This window comes from Clytia hemisphaerica, unplaced genomic scaffold (genome assembly GCF_902728285.1).
Source record: "Clytia hemisphaerica strain Z4C2 unplaced genomic scaffold, Clytia hemisphaerica genome assembly, whole genome shotgun sequence".
Taxonomy (NCBI): Eukaryota; Metazoa; Cnidaria; class Hydrozoa; order Leptothecata; family Clytiidae; genus Clytia; species Clytia hemisphaerica.
This window is the reverse complement of record NW_027103528.1, coordinates 2,769,812-2,794,177: the sequence shown is the minus strand read 5'-3', so window position 1 is coordinate 2,794,177 and position 24,366 is coordinate 2,769,812. Positions and strand designations below refer to the sequence as shown.

At 34.3% G+C, this 24,366-nt stretch overlaps 1 protein-coding gene across 3 annotated transcripts; it reads right to left on the bottom strand.

Annotated features, from left to right (window-relative positions):
* Nucleotides 1–281: 281 nt before the first annotated feature.
* Nucleotides 282–20,314, bottom strand: LOC136799560 (uncharacterized). Of its 3 annotated transcripts, none has more exons than XM_067056282.1 (3): nucleotides 6,135–6,224; nucleotides 2,536–2,629; nucleotides 282–1,813 (listed from the first exon to the last, which is right to left on the bottom strand). In XM_067056282.1, exons 2-3 carry the CDS (start codon nucleotides 2,615–2,617, stop codon nucleotides 567–569), a joined length of 1,329 nt encoding a protein of 442 aa, XP_066912383.1. In that variant the 5' UTR covers nucleotides 2,618–2,629; nucleotides 6,135–6,224; the 3' UTR covers nucleotides 282–566. The 3 variants fall into 3 exon arrangements, with proteins under 3 accessions (XP_066912383.1, XP_066912381.1, XP_066912382.1); XM_067056280.1 differs by lacking the exon at nucleotides 6,135–6,224 and adding an exon at nucleotides 19,836–20,314 and having other exon boundaries at nucleotides 283–1,813; XM_067056281.1 differs by lacking the exon at nucleotides 6,135–6,224 and adding an exon at nucleotides 7,332–7,593 and having other exon boundaries at nucleotides 283–1,813.
* Nucleotides 20,315–24,366: the final 4,052 nt, after the last annotated feature.

The following is a 24,366-nucleotide window of genomic DNA, read 5'->3' as shown; positions in this document are numbered from 1 at the left end:
CTTATTGTTAATTATCTAAAGAATTTAAATTTCCTTAGCATTTGAACAACTGCTAAAATATTTGCGTTCAAAATTTTCAAATGTTCAATTTCAAATTTTCTTTTTGCAGAACGATTGCGATTACGATCATAGAAAATATTTGAAATACAAGATCTTTCAAAAACTATCCCTGGAAATATATGTTTCTTTAAGATACATCAGCTGACAACACTATGTCGAAATGACAAGAGCCTCCGTCACGGGAAGTACGGGAATATTGCGTTTCCCAAAAAGGAAATTACTTCCCGATTTATCACTTTTTCTGGCTGCCTTCTTGAATTCTCCATCAATTTTGTTCGGGGTTTGTGCCGAATTAGAAAGTGAAATTAGAAGAAAATGAAATTAAGAGGCGGCAACCCTGTAATTTCCTAGCAACACGGGAAATAGTATCTACATTTGTTTTCCTTCAATCAGCATTATCTATTTATTTCAACAACCGTTTGAGGAAAAGTGTTTCACCTTCCCGTTCGGGAGATATTTTAATATACTTTTGGTGACTGATGGTATAAAATTCTAGCCAAATAGTTTTAATTGATAATAACTTTAGGGTTTACAAAAGAATCCTTCCGAAACACGAATGCTATCAACAAAATCATAACAAAAGCGTTCACAAATAAAACTTCGTATTCTAAGTAAAGAAAAAGATAAGGGCCTGCTAAGGAGGCTATTAAACATCCCACCATGTAGAGCGACCATCTAAAACTACTCCAGTACGATAATCTAGAACGTGTGACCATTCTTGGTAAAATTTCAACCAAATAGTAATACTCCATTGACACAATCTGAGTTGTTGCTACACCCACGATACCCCACAAAAACATAGTCAAGCCGTATGACAAAGTATATATTTTGAGTAATGCTGTTAAGTTTTGCTGAATCAGCAATGCTAGAATCCACGTGATAGCTAAATAGTATAGCGTGCTTCCAGTGAAATTGAATTTAATGAAAATGACCATGGTAATTATAGATGAGATTGCGCAAATGAGGAAGAAGATGTTCATTTCTTTCACTGTTAAACCTTGGATATCAATAATCAACAAAGAAGCCCATATATCTTCCATGTATGGTAAGAAAGCTGTTAAGAATGTTAGACACGCTATAATAGCAATATCTACGTATGTGCCTATACTCCATTTCTCAAACGTTTGAAGATTTTCATCATCTTCCTTGTCCGCATCTTCTTCTTCATCAAGTAAAAGAGATCTTTCACCACTCAATTCCAAATCTTTCGAAATGTCTTTCAGAAAGATGACGTCAGCTATGATCAGAATCAAGTACACTATAGCTAAGAAACCAACTGCAGCATTATAGTAATTCAAATGCCAGCTACCTATTTTGATATCGACATTGATGAAGAAGAAATTTAAAACAGGACCGATCAAGAAGCCAACACCATCTGCACCTGCAGTTAAGGCTAGCTTAGATTGGACTTCATCTTTACTGTAGCATCTGGAAACTTCACTGTAGCCAATAGGACGAGTTGTTCCTTGGAATCCAGTTAAGAAAGCACCAATCAATAAACACCATATCGAGAAATTGAAAGTGTAAACTAGATTACCAATAACAGCTAAAATATTAGCGAATAGAGTTAGAGTACGTAAATTACGGTGCTTATCCATTATTTTGCCGATGATAGGTGAAAACAATATGGTGCTGGCAAATTTACTTGTTGCGATTAACGAATAGAAGATGCGATTTTTTGAATCGGATGCCAAAGGATCAACAGATTTGATGTAAAGCCACATTGTTGCGTATGTGATGCTGTATTCAATACCTGAGAAATAGTGAAAAATAACGTGCTCTTAGTGAATTTTTCCTTCCCAGATAATAAAATGGACTTTTGTCTTAAAAATCAGTCCCTCGTAACATATGACAGCTATATTAACGTAGCCAGGCGCTTGTTTTAAAGTTTTGTGCTGGCTAATATCGAAACGTGGAAATTTGGAACAATACCATAAGTATCATATTATGAAATGGCATAAGCACCACCTAAAATGGCATCACCTAAAAGGCCTCTAAAGTTACAAATGCTTGATCTCTTCGTCCAAATCATTTTGAGAACCTTTCCCCTTACATTTTGTAGTTAAACAAACTGTACAGTTGACTCTCTCTAATTCGATCTTCAGACTCAGACTCTCTAATTCGATCTTCAGGCTCAGACGTAAATTAATACAGGTCTCAATTTTCAGGAATGTTTTTCACCCATCATCACCCCTCGTAGTATAATAAATCGTGAAACGAACTTGTGCTATTCGTGTAAAGTTCATGAATTTTAGTTGAATGGGTCTTGAGATATTCAATTTGATTTTTAATGACATCATCACAAATGGGCTGAAAAACAGGCTTTTTGCCAAAATCTCAAATACGCTTATTTTTATTAATGATTCGTCACTTTCCGGCTGAGTGGACCAATATTTTAGTTCGAGTTATAAAGCGATTCGAATGATAGAGGTTTCCAAATTAGTTGACTGTAACAAAACAAAACAAAAACAATACCGTTCATGAGTTGTTGGAATGCCATCAGAACCAGCATGTGACTTCGTTGACGTTCCCATTGCTCCAGTGATTTGTAAGCCATAGTGTATATTTGCTTTAAAAGAACAAATAGCAAAAATTAAATTAACATTTGTTCCAAATAACCTTACAGCGTTAAAAGATTTGACAAATTGCGAAAAATTAAAATTCTTGAATTTATGCCCTTCATTTCCATTTTTGAAATCTTTATATACACGCTTTTTTTTATAAGAATGGTGTAAATCCATTTCATCATGGATATTCTTAACTTTTTTGGGAAAATCATCCTAAAATATTCTTACAGCATTCTTAGGTTAGGATCCTAATTCAGACTAGATTTAACAGTTAGTACATACGTCTCAAGTATGAAATGGCATTTTTGTGAAAGGAGCTAACCTTACTTGGGGGTAATTGACAACTTATAATTGAAAATGTTCTAAAAATGGCTTAGCTTGAGTAGCAAAATTCCATGATTGTGAGATTCTTAGCATATCATTCTTAATTTTTTTGCTATTTTCATCATGGACATTCTTATAAAGTGTATTCTTATAAAAAAAAAGCGTATGAAAGTTAAGTTAAAGTGACCACTCTGAATTATCCTTCCAAAAGACGTTTTATTTCAAATCATATCTTTATTTCATCAATGTATGAAAATGTGTGGACTGTTAATATTTTTGGAACATACTTTTTATTATATATACACGTATGCAAAAACTCATTTTATACCCTTTTTACGAACAATTTTATGAGACAAACGAGGCTAAAAGATGTCCAACAATAAGAACATACCAAGAACAAAGCTGAGCATGAAATCACTGCTCAAGAAAAGAGTTAATCAATAGTAGTAAAAATTGGGTAAGCCTAAAATAGATCAATTTCTTTTTGCTAGTTTCTAGCCGCTGGTGTTTCCTTTTATCGCAATTTTCAAGCACTTAACTCTCCTTGTTTTTCACTTTCGCTGCCCTCTATCTCCGATTCTCATAAGCTAACAATTTTTTTTGATTAACAATACTATATTAAAAAATTGAAATTTATTTCGAATTTCTAAAAAATTATATTTTTATTTTATTTAATGATTTCTTTGTTTTTGTGCTCGAGTATGTCCTCGATTTCCCTACGCACGCCAATTCCATGCCCACTCGGTTTCAACGTTCATCTAACGTTATATTGACGTTGTGAACATTAGATAAACTTTGAAGCAACATTGTATGCCAGCAGGGAGTCGGATATCTATATTATTCTCCAGGTTACCTATCTCAGCTCAAGCCAATTCTGCAATAAAAGTACACCATAGACTAAAATATTTAGATTATGCATACTATATTTAGTACAGTATTTTTTGATATTTACTAGAGCGGGATAAGAACCATTGTATAATATGGAACCCGAAGTTATATAGGTATATATAAAAAAATCGAATATTTATACTCAGATCTTATCTTTTTAAGATAAAAATTTAAAATCACTATGAAGTGAGTACACTTTTTTTTTATAAGAACAATTTTATAAGAACAATGAGGCGCAAAAATACCAAAAAATAAGAACAATCCAAGAACAGTGGAGAGGCTGAAGTTAAAGAGTGTTATAGCAAAAAGAATCACTGGTTTCTAAAATCCTCTAAATAGTAAAGTAAATAGCCAAAGCAAAACTTGTTTTTTACCTTAGAAAATATAAGAACAAAGTAAGAACAATTCAAGGCTCAAAGTGCCAAAAAAATAAGAACAGCCGAGCCTCAGCAAAAATTTTACTGGTTCTTATAAAAAAAAAGTGAGTATGAGGTGAGTTGGTCAATTTTCCTGTTTTTGACCGTTTTTATTTTAATAAGTATCTTAAGAATTCGAAGAACAATTTCTTTTTCATTCTTGATAAAGGCTTTAGCTCCCAAAGGTGGTTTCAAGGTTTTCGATGACATGTTATTACCGGCCTTTTTCTGTCCGGTAGTTCGGTACCGTACTTACCTATAACAATTCAATATGTATCATAAATGTATCAAGAATTGCTTTGCAGGGCCAGAATTAGCCTGGAAAGATCAGGTTTTTATTCTTGATGTTTCTGGTTTACCAACTGGTCTTTCTTAAGCGATTTACATTCCAACATCAGACGGAAACACTGCGTATTTTGTCGATTCAAATATAACTCCAGGCTAAAGACTTTCCGACCCTACGTTTACAAGCATCTAAAGTCCATTTCCACAATTTTAACATGCCATTATATCGTTGAAAAGATAATTCAGAACACTATAATTTCTGAGAAAAGTAATTCAAAAGACTATGAAGAAGAAAAAATGAATTTTTATCCTTTAATTCTAGAAACGTCATTTTTGGTAGAGCTAAAGAAAAGTGCTTTAAAGCCTCCTGATTATAGTCCACTTTTCCTATGAAATTCCTTCATCGGACGTTACAGTCTCAAGAATTTTTTCATTAGAGTCGAAAAACCCCGTTTTTTTTGCTTTTTTCACTTCAACGGCAACCTTTCAAGGCCTTAACGTTCCATACAATAGTTTTATTAATATAAAGAATGTATATCTGTAATCGAAATCACGAAGCTTCAAAAGCACCTCATTTTAAAAGACCCACTCGTTCGAAAATCGCAAATTGAATGGAGTTGCTTCAACTTATAAATTGAATTTTTGTAATTTGTTTTATTTTTAGTAACTGTTTACCATTTCAAACGTGTTTTTTTGTCCTAACAGCGCAATATGCATTTAAATATTGAAAATTTTACCCTGACAAGAAACTACATCAATTTTTTTTGTATACGAAGGCCAGCTTTCACACCTTATTTTGTCCTAACCAATAAAATATAGCAAAATGCTAGGGAGCAATAATCAACCATTCCCAGAGGCAGCAAAATATTCGTTCTTCATTCCGAATGACAGATTGAGTCTAGCGCATTATTCGTTTTAAGTGGCACTTTTCTTAAAATTCGGCCTTAAATTTTGATTTCAATAAAGCATTTTGCCACGAGGACTGCCTTTTTAAGCGCCTTAAACTACAGTTGGAAAGTAGAGTTTTAACATAGCCTAGAAGCCACCGAACCCCTCTAAAATCGAAATACTCAATGAAAGAAAGTGGAAGTGCTAAAGTAGCAATTTTCGCCCGAACTCTAAATTCTGAAAAACGTTAAAATACCCAAAAATCTCAATATATTTCGACCATGATTGTATCTACTTCTAGCTGTCGGCCATATCTCATTGGTTCCATAATCAAGTCATTTTGGATTATACGTTCGGCAACTTTGAAAAAGTACGGCAAGATTGAACAAGAAGAAAGCTCTTAGGGATTGATATCTGGATCGTAGCAAGGTTCTATTCTTTTCGTATCAATTTTCTCATGAGAATAGTGAATTTTGATAAGGTAATTAATGGACGTTTTAAAATCTCAAGACGTCTTGAAAATTCTTTTTTAACGCTGTTTTTGGGATGAAGAAGGTAAAGGAAGAGTTTTAAATGATATGAATCACTCGAGAATTATAACGTCATTTTTTACAAAAACTTGACTACATTTAAATGAATTTGTCAATGTGATATTAAATCTAGATAAAATTGGATATAAAAGTTGCAATTTAAAAAAAAAACTTACTTCACGTCCTCATTCAAGTTGCCGTCCTAGATGCTAACGGTCCCTAGTATTACAGTACCAACGGGATAGTTTTGTTCAAAATTATTGACTCTTTGTATTTTTCTGTGGCCGTTTCGTGTTGTATGCTTCCGTCTAAAGTAGATATCCGGTAAGTTCAATAAGTTCGTTTCCAGGAGAAGAGGGGTACATGCTTTGGCAAAAATGAATGCAGAGTATATGCAGACGAGAAGGCTAAGTTTGTAATTTGTAACGTTCAAAAGTCTCTCTACGGGCTGCAAACATTAGAAAATAATAAAGGAATCTCTCTAAGAGTAGGACACTTTTCGAAAATTAAAGACAACATTTTCAAAATGTTTTCTCTAAGGGTTAGTTTTAGAAGGAACCGTCCACACACACCCCACATCTGCCAAACCTAGTCCCCGAGGAATTCATTTTGAGAAAATGTAAAAAGACGTTTTTCGACTTGAATTGTCTAAACTTGTTGACTCAGTTTTTCCCTTCATGGTTTTTTTTTGAAGATAAAGATTCTTAAGCTATAAAACGATTTTGCTACTAATTATTTTTGACCTGAATTTATTTGATAGGGACTTGACTCTCTTGGGTCAACCAGGCTCGGCGGAAGTGGGGAGACTGGGGAGACTTCAGCCACTCCACTTTTGAGTAAATGAGATTTTTCCCTCAAATTCCTACCAAATTTTATCTCATTTTGAGTCTTCAGCCTCCCCACTTTAACGGTTGTTCCGCCGGGCCTGTCAACTCTATAGCAAAGTCATTCAAGAAATACTACACGTTTTTTTTATTAGAACCCAGTTTATAAGAACATTTAGTCTTAAATTCGTCGAAAAATTAAGAACATCGTAAGAAAAAAATGACAAAACACGACAATTTTTTCCTCTTATTAAGCAATTTTAACCGAACTTAGGGACGGATTTTCTAAAATCGAGAGTCAAATGTTGTCCAAATTTTACCAATTTTAAGTGCTCTTTATTTTGCATGATATTGTTGATTTAGAGTAGTCTCAAAAATTAAGAACGCATTTAAGAACATTTTAGACTGAAAATTGCAAAAAAATTAAGCACATCCAGGCTCAGCCAAATTTTAGACGTTCTAATAAAAAAAACGTGTAAGTGAAAAGCAAGTATATCCGAGGACTCNTCAATTTCTGAGAATGCTACACACATACACAAACATACTTACATAGTGGTGAAATTAAGAACATTTTAATCGGTAAAAATAGCAAAGATCCATAATAATCGATTGCTTTTAAGAAACCCAGCTGGCACACAACGTTGTTTCAACGTTCATCTAACGTTATATGGAGGTTGTGAACGTTAAAAAACGTTGCAACAACGTTGGGTGCCAGCTGGGAAAATATCCACCAGTACGAACGTCTGGGAGTTCAATCATGGGCATTCACAGGAGTACACAAAATAATTTGATCACGCTACACCAGAAATTCAAACGTCGTCGATCCTATATAGTCCTTTAAACGGGCGGCACATACGGTCTTATAAAGTTTAATCTTGTCTATATAATGCGATTAAAGGCCATGGTAAAAGCATTTTATTTTTTGATCCTTTAATTGATTTTTTAATTAGACGGAGTCAATGAGCTTAACTAAATACACGCTTTTTTATAAGAATATCTTCTATAACAAATTGGCCAAATCGTATGAATATCCTAAGAATACCCTCGAGGATGAATTGCATCGAATTTGATAAGAATACAGTCATTTTGTATTTGGTTATCAGGCTTCCTTTTGTTAGAGATAAATTGAAGCTTTGAAGATAAGAAATGTAATTTTAACCCAAATGTTCACTCAAAAGTCTATAACTCTCAAATCGATCATTTCTCATGTTTGTAAAAGTCAAGTCTAAAAATGTAAGAAGTATACGTTAAGAATATTTTGCCCTCAATTTTGAAACTTTCTTTAAGAATACTTGACCCTCATCCAAAGTACACTATTCTTATAAAAAAAAGCTTGTATTTGAGTAGTCATGACATGATATTAACCAATTTGATTAAAATGTCAATAGAATATGGTGACGGCATAAACTGAGACACTTTACGGTTTTATTAGTGTATTAGTCAGCCCTCCCCCACAACATACCCACAACATAAATTTCGGGATTATTTGTATAAAACATTCACCCTTGGAGAACTGGTAAAGAATAAGACTAGAGATTAGAAGATTAGGATGAGAAATCCAGCCCAGTCAAAACTTCATTTCGGAAATCCATGCGACATTTATTTTCCGGTAAGTTTACCAATTTTTTTTATAGAAACGTATTTTATAAGAATTTCTGAATATTGAATATTTGGCTAAAAACAATGGAGACAAAGCTAAAAATATAACCATCAAGAAATTTAGCAACTGTACCTTTTGCATTTAGATCATTTCTGATTATAAATTTGTAATTATCCCCCATATATGTTTTTTTTATAAGAATAAATTATATAAGAACATAAGTTTTCGATGGCTAAAATGTTAAGAACAAGCTAAGAACATTTTAAGGCTTCGCGGACTCTAAAACACTCAATTTCTTAAGAAAATGGACAAAGATACTCAAAAAAATGGCGAAAATAAGAATATGTTAAGAACATTTTCAGGCTTAAAACTCAAAAAGTTCAGAGGATCCAAAAGCTTCATAGATTTTGGATGTGCTTATAAGAAAAACGTGTATGCTTAATACTTTCACAATGCTATTCTCTTGATTGGTATATATTACATGTGAAATTTAGAATTTTCCCCAAAAATAAAATAAAATGAATATAAAATGGGAAAACGCTATTGAAATAAAATTATCCATCTCTGTGAAATAGGCCCATCATTGTGCTACCTGACACAGGGTGTCTTTATTCTTAGCAACATTAACAACATTAATCAAATGCAGCCGTGCTACATTTAATCAAAACACACCGGATATCTGAATTATTTACTATAAATAACAGATCAAACCACAACCAAAGTTAACCACGAATGACCTCATGCATTGCATATACATATATCTCAAAAGCAAATGTTTAAAGTTCGCACGCTTTTTTTACACTCCTTAATTAGATTACACGTTTTTTATAAGAACACCCAAAATATTTAAGCCCTCGGATGTTTTTGACCTTTTGTGTTTTCAGCCTAAAAATATTCTTATTTTCACAATTTTTCGAACACTTTTGCCCATTTTCGGGTGTTTTAGATTCTGCAAAGTCTTAAAATGTTCTCAACTTGTTCTTAACATTTTGGCCGTCGAAGCCTATGTTCTTATATAGTTTGTTCTTATATAAAAAGACGTGCAGTCAGTAAACTTTTAACGAGCCTCGATTGTTCTTATTTCTTTGGTGCACAAAATACAATTCAAATAGTTGAATAAAAAAGCGGTGCAAAATGCGGCCACTAATAGACCTTATCGGAGTTTTTGATTTTTCTAAAAAAGCGATGCATCGTGGAATTGTTTCGAGTGTACTACTACAGGGTGTCCCTAATAAAAGTATCGAGTTTGAACATGCGATTGAGTAGAAAAGTTTGTGTGTGTTATCGCTAAAATATAAGAACGTTCTCCATCACACAGGCTTATTACAAAAGGTAGTTACAACGTATAAATTAATCGTAATGACAAAGAAAACAGAGGGAGAGCTTAAAATACAATTTTGTGAACACGCACATAAAACTTTCTACTCATAGTTGTGTTTCGACTCGATACTTTAATTAGGGACACCCTGTACAATAGAAATCATTTAGGAATTCCTCGAGGGAATTCTATTGTAATACACTCGAAACAATCCCACAATGCATTGTTTTTTTAGAAAAATCAAAAACTCTGATAAGGTCTATTGTAAAAGGCAAACGACTGTTAAAATTATGGACCAAATATTACAACTGTTTATCCCTCAAGGTTTTTTCAGCGAGAGACCTGGATCCCAGTCCTCGTCTTCGACGATTGGCGGGATCAACCGAAATATTTTTAGGTTTACGCGTAAGGGTATTAGGACCCGAATAGGGGCCAAAGGTTTTTTTGCCTAAAGGAGATTACAGTCGGTAGAGTTTTTCGGTTTGACGGTTTTTTTTCACCGTTACTATACAATAATGACTGTAAACTCCACGCGTGCATATTTTCTAATAAAAAATAAATCAAACAGAAATCAGGAAAAAGTCAAAAATAAATCAAAATGAATCATAAATCAAATACAAATCAAAAATGAATTGACAAACCTATGGGAGCTTATTTAGCACATTTCTGCATTACTTTTTTATAGATGATAGATGCTATCGGAATAGTTTAATTTTAAGGACTCGCTACCACGGTGCTCAAAGTCTATAATTCACTGCGAATTCTGGGTCATGTTGGCTTGTTACGGGTTGTTACAATACTTTTACAAACTACGTTCTTTTAATACCCAAGCTCCACACTGTCCCAAATTTCTTTTATTCACAAAGGACACGAACCAGGCTTGCTAAAAGAAGCCCCCACCGGTAACTCTGGTCGCAATTCTTCGTCTTCAATCACGATCACGAAAATCAGCAAAAGGCATGCAAAAGTCCAAATCACGTTTCACAGGTCAAAAATATTTCAAATCATCATCACCTTTTGGCCTCTCATTACGCAATCACGCTTCAAAAAAGTCCCTATCATGTCGTCACGCGAACTGCTTTGGGGCCCTCCTAAAACCATTTCTTTGACTTTGCACATTTTCACAAACCCTTCAAACATAATCATTTGGTTTGATGTATCTAGCATTCGGATTTCCTCTATAGTCCTGAGCAAAACCGCAAAATAATTTTGCCTAACAATTTTCAATTTCTCTAATGCCAGTCTCGAGTCTAGACCATCTGATCCTCCCTTTAAAATCAAAACCACAAAATACCAAGTAAGCTAGTAAAACAATCGTTCTGAAAAGCAGCTTTTGAAAAAAATGTCACCGTATTTCATATGACAAATCAAGATTAGCCTTATAATCGACATCTTAATACTTATACCGGCTCCAACCTAATTTGGGATTTATAAAAAAATAGGATTTACATTTTATCAACCATACTAGAATTATTGTGAAACTCTCTAAAATCACATAAAAATTAGTTAAAAGCCAGGGAAAAGATTCATAAAGGTATATAGAATATTGACTTGCTTGTGTGGAGCAAGATTGGTCAAAAAAAGGAAAAGAAAAACATTTTTTTGCTTATATCAGCACAATATAACAATAGGCAGACACTTTCCTGATATGAAAAGTGTGTCTGATATGAAACGGAAACATTCATGTAAAAACAAAATTTCCTTTAAGGAATTATTAATATCACGAAAAGGAATCTGAGTAGGACCGTTCAGTAGCGTTGTGGGTCTACCAAAATTTGGTCAAACTGGGGAGGTCATTTTCGAAAGTTGGCATTTTATTGCCCCCTAATTAAAGTATAATATCTCAGTAAAACTCACGCAAGGGTTGTAAGCTTGAAAAATCCTAGGTATATTCTTTCTATTTTTGACTGAAATCTGCTAAATTCAAATGCTCAAAAAGGAAAGGGGAGCTGTAATTATGCACTGTAATTAGCCTTTACGCACCCTGTCCTTTGGCGCCCCCTCAAAATCGGCCGGGAGAAGCAGCTCCCTGCCCCCTGCCACCACACTACTAGGCCTGTAGCCCGTGCATAATACTGGATAGGGTCCAAGCTTCAATCCCAATGTGCCAATATTCCATAATTAAGTTTATTTAACAACATGATAAAAGCTTTTATACTTCCATTCTACTACATACGCAAGAAAGCTTTTTTTGGATATTTATACTTTTTTCCGTTACTTATTTACACCTATAAGTCATCAAATTAACGTCTGTATAAAAATTATAGCCTACACTCTGATTTTAGCAACTATACAATATTTTTGTTGTAAACTCAACCTTATCAATCAAAATAGAATATTTATTTATTTTTCTTGCCAAGGCTATAAGGGATATCTTTTTTAGTAAATTCTCACCAACCTCGTCCCCCGTGTATCCCAGGCTTTATCTATGTTACTGATAGACCAGAGAATTATCTGACACTATCAGTCAGCAATCAAAAAGCCTAAAAAGCCGATTGTAATCAGCTTTTGAAATGTATAAAATAATTGGTGAAATTCGTACCCTCACACTCCATTTTCCCCGAATAATAAGTTTCTTTACCAAATTTTTATTCATTATTTTCAACGATTAATAAAAATTTCTAACCTTAAAATATTCCATTTTTTGCACTTAAATTGCAATTTCGCTATTACCTTTAAAAAAGCACACATTTTTACAAACTGAGTGTGTGAAAGTGACACTATCTCTCCTAAAATTTCTCTTCTATGAATAAAATAGAAAGTAGCAAACAATTTTAATTTTGAAAAGCACAGTCTATACCATCTATATTCTTTTTAAAAGTATAGACCTTTGAGAGGGACGTTGAGCTGGAGAAAGAAGAATCTTCTGGTTTATGCGGACAATTTGTGAGCCCGACCCCTAAAAGAGACTCGTAGCGATCGTAGTGCAGTGGTAGAGCATCCAGCTACGGTGCGCAAGGTTGTGGGTTCAACCCCCAGCCGGGTCATACCAAAGATTCCCAAAATGGTACTTGATGCCTCTCTGTTAGATGCTCAGCAATTAAGAGAAGGATCAAGGGTAAGTGGAGCAATCCAGGGAGAAAGAGTGGCGCCCTCCCCTACCTTCGGGTAGACAGCTATCGAAAGAGGAGCGTTCGGATCGCCTCCGACTGCGGTCGAAGACTTACTTACTTTTTACTTAAAAGAGACTCAACCTTGGGACCTACGCTATCTCTTTTAGATAAAAAAACAAAACATTTACAACTGATTGCAAGAACATGCTTGATTTTCTTCAGTTCAAATTAGTGTTTTTTAAAGAAAACATGTTTAGCGTATATTTCTTAATTGGCGACATTCGGTCAGTGTTTCTGATAAGTTCAAAAATTTCGAGCTTTGTGTCGAAAAAATAACATTTGTCTAAGTTCTCACAGATTTTGAAACAATCGTGAGAACATAATTATCGGTTAAGTTCTACACGTTATTTCATAGGAACAAAGTTAATACACGTTTTTTTTTATTAGGACACCTAAAATTTGGCTGAGCCTGGATGTGCTTATTTTTTTAGCAATTTTCAGCCTAAAATGTTCTTAAATGCGTTCTTAATTTTTCGGACTACTTTAAATCAACAACATCATGCAAAATAAAGCAACATCAAAACTTCGACAAAGTTCTCTGTTGTTCTACTCTTCTCAAATCTTTTATCCATATCATAACAAAGATAACAGAGGCAAAACCATCGTCAGCTTGTCAAAACTCCGACTAATATTTCTAAATTTTGACTTAAAAGTGTCTAATAATTTTAGAGAGTGTCACATTCGAATTTGGATATTCTTATGACACAGGCTCTCAACTTTGGCAAGCTATTTTTTCCAAGTCATAAAAAGAATTATTGGAGTGACAAAAGGGATTCAAAAGTATACACACAGTCGAAAATCATATATGATATCATGAACATATAAACGACTGGACAACAACCTAATGGTGGAATAGAATTTGAGAACAGAGGTTAGCTCGGGGTGGAGTAAGCAGTGGCGGAAGTGTTTATAGTTTGTTCAAAACTCTGCCGCCGCTTTTTTCCCATAAACCGCCCTGATGGCGTAAACTCTGCGCATATATACTTTCCGAAATCATATATCAACCTTCTATTCAGCACGTAATCAACGCAGAGAAAAGAAACCATGACGACAATCCGAGATCTTGGATTAAGTTCAAAGTTGATAGTTTTTTTTGCGTCGTTGAAAACTCATCTCAGAAATATAATCAACGCTTTTTAAAAAGAGTCAGTAATAGAGAATCATAATATTTTTCTATTATTTCGATTCCATTGAAGTAATATTACCATAAGTAATTGTTTAGTAATTACTGTTATACATTTGGGAATCATGTAGAAGATTTCTTTTGAAAGAAACTCAATTCAATTACACTTGGTGGTTTCTTGGGAAATCATCAATAGTAAACATGTATATTGATACAGTCTGCTAAACATTAATAAGGTAATATTTGCTCTTCATCTTTGATTCTTTCTACAGTGATTAGATTGAGACATGTACGATAAAATTTTCACACTTGGTCCTAAGAGGTTGATACACAGATATCTAAGCCCGAAGGGCTAGATAGGCAACTTTAAGCTTTCTCCAGCAAAAAAAAGTGAAGCAAAAATTTGACTTTTTAAATTTCGTGCCAATGGATAGGATCTAGCATTTTAATTGTTTTCGGAGCACGAGATCAAAAAACGTAGGCGGCAAACGCTATTTCACATCTCTCAAACCGGTGAAATTGCATATTTTAGTCACGTGACTTTGGTAGGAAATCCTTCCAAAACTAGGCTTCACTTTTCGATAAAAGCCGCAAATCTAGCCCTTCGGGCTTTACAGATATCTGTGGGTTGATATATTCTTTGAAAACTCGACCTTTGATACTCAGGGTATTTAACGGACGATAGCATCCGTCTACTGAATATCTAGCTCAGCTCTTCTAAAATGACTTGTAATTGATGAATTTTTCATATAAGCTTGCTATTCATAGGGTCATTGAATCTATCGGACCAATGGTTAGAGGCTAATCGCTTACGTAAGATTCTTCTAATTTTAAAAGTGGACCTTGTCATGTATGATTTTTTGGTAAATTTTGGACCCTGTCAGAAAGAAAAACTTTTCCCATTTGCATTCCGAAAGGTGGCAAACTTCGAGGCAAAAATGACTGAAAATAGACGAAAAATTGAAAGTTTTTCTACTTTCCACCCTGAAAATTGCCCAAATAACCAAAAGGCAACCATGTCAGATAAACATCTATAAAATTAGTGAATCTGGGACCCTGTCAGATATCTTCAGAGCCTAAAAAGAGACTCTGACCAGCTCCACGTCCCGTAACCAATTTAGCCTAGGTGCCCCCCCCCTGGGTGCTCTCCACTGCGACTTGTTAATCAATTTTGTCTCCCTACTAATAAGTAGATTAAGTGAGCCAGTAGTATATGGTGTATTTCTCGGTTTTGAGCCTTTTATTATCCGGACTGTAAAACATGTTATTTTTTGAAGGTAAAGGTGGAATGAAGTAATGTTTTTATTTAAAGATAAGAAAATTGCAAATCTGTTTTTATATTGGCTCTGTTCTCGGTTATATTATTCAACTCCAATTATAGCTCAAAATAACGTCTTAGTCTAATTCACTTGACTCAGCGCAATCAAAAATCATCAGTCGGAAGTACGGTCTAGTCAAATTTTTGTAAGGATGTTTTTCTTATACCTTGAGGATTTATGGAGGAAAGACTAAATAAACTCGATAACCCAAATTTACCGGGTCGCTAAATCGTGTACGTTGGTCGTGGTCACCATTTCTGGTGGCTTTTCTAGTTGATGTTTAGAGACTCCCCTCAAAATAATTAAAAATTTCCTAATATTGATGACGAGATGTATAAAGTTATCAAAATTTCAAAATGTTGAATAAGATTTTATTAAAAGTCAGAAAGATTCAAATCGTTTCAAAAATCTTCGAAACATGCACAAAGGAAAGCGGTGTGGTAAATTCTACCTAACACCTGGGGCAAATTGGGTTAAGAGCCTCCTCCGAGAGGAAGAGGTGAAGATATCACTTGCTTGAAAATCCCTATGTAGCTTCGATATCTTATTGGTTCGGATTGAGCCCCCCAAAACCACCAGTCTTTATTTTGAGCGAAAAAGTATGTTCCGTGTCGTTCCGACACACGTTTTTTTTTTCAAAATAAAAGAGTTGGAAATTTTCACATTTTTTGGAAAATGTTGCGCGCTGGAAAGATTAATTTCTACAGTTTTCGAGTATATTCTTAACATTTTTTAAGAATTTTGCATGTTCTTGAGTGCACAAAGCCTTTAAATGTTAATTTATTCCATTCGAAGCCTTTTGTGCAAAAAAGCAAACAAGCATAAGAAATTTGGATCGGGATAGTACAGCCACTTATTTTAAATGTAAACCGCCTCAGCAAGGTTTTCAAACGTCCCTGTATTGAAAAAAATACATATGCTAGATTTCGAAAGAAATACCGTTTGAAAAAAAATTGTAAAGCTGAATTCGCTAGTCTTCACAAGAATTCACTTTTTCTTGTTTGAAAAAGCTCGAAGATTACACTCTAGCCCTTAATGGACCAATCCATAACAAAAAAACAACCCTTAAGCATTGATAAAAAGTACTGCCACATACAAGGACACGCTCACAAAACATTAACGGAACGGGTGCTGAAAAATCGAAAATGAAATATTCTTTAAAGGATCAAATTAAAAATGTAAATAAAATAATCATTGCTCAGGAAGGAAGGAAAGAAACTTCGAAAATGAAAACTTGAGAATTAGTCGGTTAATTATAATCTAAGTCAGACAAAACGCTAACCGAGGGGCTAATTGAAAGTTCAAAGTTTTCTCGAAACATCAATTTTTCAAACACAGGGAGCCATTTTTCTGTTTTAGATAATTAGCGTGATTAAGATTTTCCTTTTTATATGATGAAGATGAACAAAAAATTCAAAAAGGAATGAGCCTCCCCATTCCCCTTTGAACTAAAAACTGAGATAAACAGGGACCCCGTGAACTATTTTTGGAGGAGGGGGTCCAATATGTGTATTTATTTACGTTTTCGTAGAAAATCAAACCAGGAAGGCGGTCAAGGGCGTTTAAAGTGTTCAGTGTTTAGGGGTGTAATAAGTCCAGATTATTAACGTTCTGTAAATTAGAGCTTTTGAGGTTTTCGCATGTTCATAAAAATGATAGATTTTGTTATCTGCATCACACGTTGTTCAAACCTGTTACAAGTCGTTTTCTCCCAACTTTTTTTCATCCCTTTTTTGTGTTTTGAGACTTAGAATTTACGCTAAAGGCCGAATAATATTTTATGATACGTTAGATTGTTTTTAAATGAATAAGGTTGATTTTCAATTTCAGATTTTACCATATCATTGAGCAAATAGCTTAAAGGATTCCCCGGGGGGGGGTACTACCCTTGTCGACCGACGGGGGTGCTCCGCTGAGGTTCGTAAAATGGACCCTACGTGGGACTCGAAATTTGCGAAAAAAGTGACCCTGAATGGGACTGAAATTCCAAAATTTTCTCAAATTTTCTACTTTTTCCCCAAATTTTCCAAAAATAGGCACCCTACGAGGGACTAATTTTTCTATTTTGGTGTTTTTGCGACCCTACCTGGGACTCGTGGAGGTTTAAAAAGGTACCCTGACCAGCGGAGCATCCCCGTAACCCATTTTGCCCTAGCACCCCCCCCCCGGGAAGGATTCCATTCATCATTGTTACCAATAATAGAAGTTTTAGTGAAAATCGATTAGGGGCGTTTTCAAAACAAGGTTTCGATATACTTGCCGTTGAAGATTTTGTTACCTTTTAAAATCTCATACGTTTTCAGGTACCAAATATTTTCAAGTTGTATACGCATGAAGGTTTCTGCCAAAAATGGGCCCCCTTCCTCGTTGACAGGGCTCATCATGGAAGCAGGGAATTATTTAACCGTACGTACACACTTTTAATACTTAATCTTTTACAAGAAATTTCAAATATATATTTTAGAAATATATTTAGCATTAAGTTATGATTGGGAAAATGCAGATTCAATTTAGGTTCGTTTGATCGAAAAAATAATTTTTAAGCCTCAAAAAAATTGACAAAAATTCAAACGTGTTAATTAGTACAAATAAATTCTTTCTTTTTAGGCGCTTTTATTGTTGATTTTCTTTCTCATGATTTTTTTCAAAGTTTCAAAACTTACAAAATTTCGAATTTCTCATAATTTTTAGCATCCTCATTATATAATGAACCGTACGTGTAAATCATAAACACCCTCTCTTTTCATTCCTTTTAAACTGAGGGAAAGACTCATTTCCTCCGTGTGATATTTTGGGAGGAAAAGTAAGTTATAAAAAAGGATTTGATATCTCAATTTGCTCTCTCAAATATAAGACTTGAGGTTTAGGAATCACTCAGACTATGCTTGCTGTTCTTGTATTTTGATCTGGTGCAGCGGTGTAGTGAGACGCGTACCGAAACGCTCGGAGGGGGGTGGGTACTCAAGGCAAATAACCTACTGTACGTACGGCCTTAAGGAGCTTTTTTCAAGCTTCACAAAAGTGCACTGTAGGGACGAAATGAGAAAATATGAAAAATATTGCACTGTAAGAGTTTGGGAAATCTGACCAATTTTCAAGAAAATGCACCGTAAGAGTCGATTATTCATTCCAAATTTACTCAGATTTGACTAGATTTTCTCTGCACTGTAAGGAATCGATTTCAAAGGCCTCACTTTTGGCCGCAATTATGGTCGTTTTTGAATCGAGTGCCCCCCCTCCCTGGAAAACATTCTTGATTTCATGCCATGTGAGGGGAATTGGGTATCACAGTCTGATACAAGAATATGGATAGACATGCCAGGACTTTTATCAAAGCTTTCTTTGAAATACAAGTTGTGATCTCAAGTAAACGCAATAAAAGTTTTTCATGCTGCTTGACTGTCAGTAATAACAATATGTTTAGCTTAATCGTACAAACATTGCGCTTAAAGGGATCTGAGATGAAGGGACAAGCTGGAGTCTTTACAAGCTCTTATTTAATTTGGTTGGTCGTTAACCTGTAATAGAACAATTTTGTTAATTTTTCTAAAGAACGCGTCATTTCTTTTACTTTTAATGACCAATTAGTGAAGTATCTTATAAAAACTCAAGAACGGCTGCGTTTAGACCAGCCTGGCATTTGTAATTGCTTGCAGTATTCTTTTGAATTCTATTGTTCCGCGCAATTGTTCGGTTTGTCAAATGCCTAATGATGCCAGCGTGTTGGCATTTCGTTGGCATTTGAAATGCCATTTTGAGCAAAGGAATTCCCTTTTCTGGCATTTCAAATCAAACAAAGAAACCAAAACAAAGAGAAAAAATGACATTTTAGATTTTTTAAAGTATTTGCACGTTTTTTATTCAGTTCTTTCTATAGATTGGAAAATTTGAAAAATTTGCCATAGCCTAGCCCTACGGCAAAAAGTTTCAGTCTTAATGACTGCAATTTTTGAGAAATTCCATGCTTATCATTGTTTGATCTGTCAAAGTTGAACTTGAGGGAATCACCTTTTCAGTAATGACTCTAAAAAGACGATTCCTTAAATGCCATGACAGAAAATACAATGGAAAAGCTATTAAAATCGAATCCCTCATGAGCAAATGCCAAATTACAAATGCCAGTTGGTCTAAACGCAGCCAACATCCCGAGATGAAGTGTAGTGAAAATATGAATTTCCTTTTGAAAAATGTGTAGATTGTTAAAAAATCTTAAAAATTACATTTTCCAGCTCCTTTGGGAGCTTAAATCTGTCTTCACTTCAAATAAAGTTTTACTTTAAATTTTGGAGATTTGAAAATTAAATCTTGTATTAGTTTTGATGGATACTTTTGTTCTCTGATTAATGATTCTCAATTCGCCGTCACCGTGTATAATCATACTTACGTTTTTCGATCGCGTTTGTAAACCAGGTTTGCATGAATCTCAGTTATCAGTGATTATCATTAGATTTAATTTCTTGAACCAATATGAAATTCTCGAACTTTTCTAAAAATACAATGCCAAGATATCTTAATCCCTCATCTTAATATTTTTAGTCTTTCACAGAAATAAGAAAAATGAGCACAACAAAACGTCTCACCTTATCGTATCGTCTTGAAGGAGATCATGATTTTTTGGTTCGTCGCCGAGATTTATCCGATTATGACCAATACATAAAGAACAAGGTGGCCTTGGAATTCGCGACCAGTAAACATGTTTTAAGTGTTGGCTGCGGTGATGGCTATATTGATTCATTCCTTGGTCAAGATTGTATGCCAGATTTACAATCTTACACTGGCATATATCCAGTGGCTGGTCATTGTGAGTTGTTTATGCAGCGAATGAGGAATCAATGTCCTGAAATTGATGTATCCATCATCTGTGGTGATCCAACTGATTTGCATTGCAATCGTTTATCACATAAGCCTGACACAATCATTATATGGCATTTCCTGTACCATATTACGAATGTCAAAGCATTGTTTATGTCGTGTCTAAGGCAACTACAAGATGGTGGAAATATTGTGGTGACATTGGCAAAACCTGGTTGTTTCTGGTCACAGGTTCTTGATAAAGTCCATGGCACTCCAACCTATAATTCAGATGATTTTTTAGCTGATTTGCTGAAAATGGGTGTCAAAAAGAATGATGTAGGTTTCAGTATTAATGTCAAAGAATACTATGACGTCACGAACCCTACACAGGAAATGTATGATTCAATGTTGGAGAAAAAGGCAAATGAGAGAGAAATTGAAGTCATTAAGGAAGTATTCAATAGGAATACCCAACACGGTATTTTGACACAGTCTATAGTGACTTTCGTCATACCAAAATCTGCTTTCCCTAGATCTTTGTATTCAAAACATTAGATTCTGCAAGTAGATTTTAAAAAGCTAGAAATTCCAGATTACGCACACATAACTCATATATCCCATATAACCATATACTGTTCCGTCATCAGAAGAAAGTTGAAGCAATTGTGATATTATTAGTCTATTTCAAAGGATTTGCGTTTTTCGTACATGATATTTGTAGTTCAGTTCAGTTATTAACTTTTTATGGTTTTAAGTACCCTTTTTTGAGTTGAGATAACGGTTTTACAAAGAAAACATGAACAACGGAAAAAGTTAATTTCCAAGTCAAATTGAAATAATAACAAAAGATCTTTTTTGACGTCTTTCTATAGGTTTTGTTTTTAAATAAGAGTTATATCGTTTGCTTACTCGTCAATTTAAGCTTTTTCGCATTGGATTGACACAGATGGGGAGCAAGATTGGTCAGAAAGTGACGAAAAAGCTAACGTAAAATTATTCTTTCTTTTGTCGTTGAAAAATGTTGACAGCGAAATCGAAATTTTGACAGCGAAACTGAAAAAATTTCAGGGTGTCTATTTTTATAGGAAGCCATTAACGATTAATTGCTCTCTTTGAAGGGCGCCAAATATGAAAAATAACTAATTGTATGATTAGTATTTATTATTTAACCCAATTATTGAATTTGTTTTAATTAGCCAATTATTAGGTATTTATTTTAATTTTCAAAGTATTTTTCTAATATTTATCAACTGTTTTTTGTCCTTCATTTAAATTATTATTCATCAACTATAACATTCGAACTCTTTTGTTCGAATTAGAGAGTCAATTGTATATTTTTGTCTTGTAAAAATTAGCTATATTATTTTAGGGAAACTAGATTCAAGGAAAAAATATGAATTATTTATCAATTGATTATATGGTTGACTATATTTACCTTGGAGATTTAAGGGTTGAAGGGAGAAATTTATCTGTAATCCAGTGTAACCCCGGTTGGAACAATTTTTTTTAGTTTTCCTTCCATTAATTTCATCAACAAGCAGTCGAACTTTTTGTTTTAAACAAAGAGGAAAATGGATGGGGTGTGGGTGTTTCAACCAAATTAAGAATCTTCAATAATTCCTTTCATATTTAATTATGAAGTTTTTATGAAATGAAAAGCTCTCACTGGCTGGCGTTCTGGTATGTGTTTAATATACGTGCGATAAGTCGCAATGTTCATGTCGTTTTGAGCACCGTTTATATGAAATAGTCAGGAATTATCATTGTGACCTTTCTCAATGCTTTTGTAGGGTTTTCACTTATGAAAAATTTGGGTAGGGAGACATAGAAAACATCTGACAGGGAAATAAATTATTAAAATTAAAGATTTAAGATAGAATAAAACACAATTAAAGATTGCACCCAACCTCAAACAAGACCATTTTATTTGAACGTTTATGCCTGTTTTATTTTGAATTCTATTTTTTGGTAATCTGTTGAAATTTCAAAGGGTAATACATCAGTTTGATTAAATAAAAAAAGCTGACGATAGTCGAGTCCAACTCTGTACTGATCAAACAGTTCTTCTGAAGTAAACGTCCATTTTTATCCTATTTGAAAAAACACATGTTAAAACATGGTGCTTATTATATATTTTCAAATAATTTCATCAATAAGCAATACTGTAACTGACACTAAAGTGATTAACATCCGCGTAGAACATGATTCTAACTTTTATACAACACATCTTTCACCCAGGTTGTGAAAATACGTCTAAAAGACGCGTCACTAAAATATGATATTACAGCAATATACACATCCGACTTTTCTTCGACATGCCGTTCGTTCGTCGTCCGCAGTTGTTCTCATTTAATGACGTCATCGAATCCTCACCAACCGCTTTATACGAAGATATCGATTGTCGATTAACAGAAAATGCGATAATTTCCTCGACTGCTTTTGCAGCTGCGATGACAGCCTGCGACGCACGTTCTGAATCGCCTTTTGCCACCGCATCGGCCACCTCTGCTGCACGCGCGGCCGCTTTAGCACCCATAGTTGGGTTGGATTGTTTTGCAATGTGTTCTGCAGTGGCAGAAGCGATAGCGGCCGCAACGGCAGTTGCCGCCACACGGTTTACTTCGGCGTCTTTGTTCATTTATATTGCCTAAATATTTAACTGGTAATTATTTCTTCTCTTTGTGTTGAAAATAATAATTATCGAATAGGTAATGTGATTTGCAATTTTTTTTTACAACGACGTTTTCTAAGTTCCAAGTGTATAAATCTTTAATGGGGAATTATGTTAAACAATGTCACTAAATCTAATTTGTCCGTCTAAACCTTCTTTGTTTTATATACATTTTTCCTGGAAGAAAGAAACAAGAAAACAAAGATGAATTAATTAAAAAATTAGACATTTAGTGTTCTTTATCACAAGCAGGCACAAACGTTTTTTATGTTCATCTGACGTTCAAAAAGACTGTCCGGTACATTTAATGGTATCAGTTTCTAGTATTACATATACCGACCGTATTTATATACGGGCCCCGTTTACGGGCCGTTTGAATTGAGGCGGCTATAATCTTTGGAAAATTTGTCGCTCAACCGTTGGGTGGTTGGGAATACTTTTAACTGCTAAAAGAAGTAAGAAGGCAATAACAAAAATTGATATTGAAAGTAAAACATGTTTACCATGAATTTCGAGGATTATCAGTACCCTCAAACCCTCGTATATTTACTGCTGATCAATTTGAAATAAAATAACTGAGTGAAAAAATGCACACGACTGCAAAAGTTTTCCCTCTGAAAATATAGTTCTTGTCAAGACTTACAGCTCCATTCGCAAAATGGTGCTCTGCATAAAAAATTGATATCTGTATTGGACCTAGAAAGAAATTATTTACTAAAAACACGAATCCTATGAAAAAGATTATTACTCTTTCGTAAAAAACCCAACCCAAAAGGTTTTTATGAGAAAAATATTCAACTTTTCCAATCATTCCAAGTACTACCCTTCAGATGAGTCTACTTTATACCCCAAAAAAGTGCCATCATTCTACATATTATATGTGTGAGTTTTTGTTGATCCAACAAGAAAAAAAAAGGGATGAAAAAAATATGGACTTCAATGTTATAGTGGAAATATTTATAAATATGAAGTTTAAATATAATATCAAAAAAGAGAGAGAAATGTAAAAGGTGTTAGCTTGAGTCTTTTTCTTTCACCGTAGGAACTAATATAAGAATACAAGTGATAACAGAAAGTTAAAAAAGGATACTCTCAAACGAGAAAAATTTCACAATATTTTCAATATATTGAATTTTTTTTGTTATTTCTACCCTCTTTATTTTCATGAAAAACTACATTATCTTCTTCAACAGTTTGGAGAGTGTTGCGAATTTTTATATCCTGGAGCGTACTTAGGTTTGAGGACGGTATAGGGGAGCCACTCAAATATCGGTTTGTTTGATTGCCTAATACCTTATCGGCCAAAACTTTGTCGGCCCTAAGTGACTAAATTTTGGCTTGGTGACTAAAATTAGGGCTGACTAAAAATTTGGGCCGACTAAAATTTGGGCCGACTAAAGATTTAAAAATGGCCAAAACTTAATTATTAGTCGGCCCTTAGTGACTAAATTTTGACAAGGTGACTAAAATTAGGGCTGACCAATAATCAAGGCCGACTAAAATTAAGGCCGACTTAGTTTTGGCCGATAAGGTACACGCCAGTGTCACAGACCCGCTGGGAACCCTACCCCACTAGAAGATTTGACCAAAATCTTGTTCCATGTGGGAAAATACTCGATAGATTTCAGCTCCATAGGGAAATTTAT

Bases quoted from the DNA above. Each gene is read 5' to 3' on its own strand.
- LOC136799560 (XM_067056280.1), bottom strand. From the start codon at position 2,617: ATGGCTTACAAATCACTGGAGCAATGGGAACGTCAACGAAGTCACATG. The intron at 1,814-2,535 runs GTATTGTTTTTG...ACTATTTCTCAG, and splicing joins ATTCCAACAACTCATGAACG to GTATTGAATACAGCATCACA.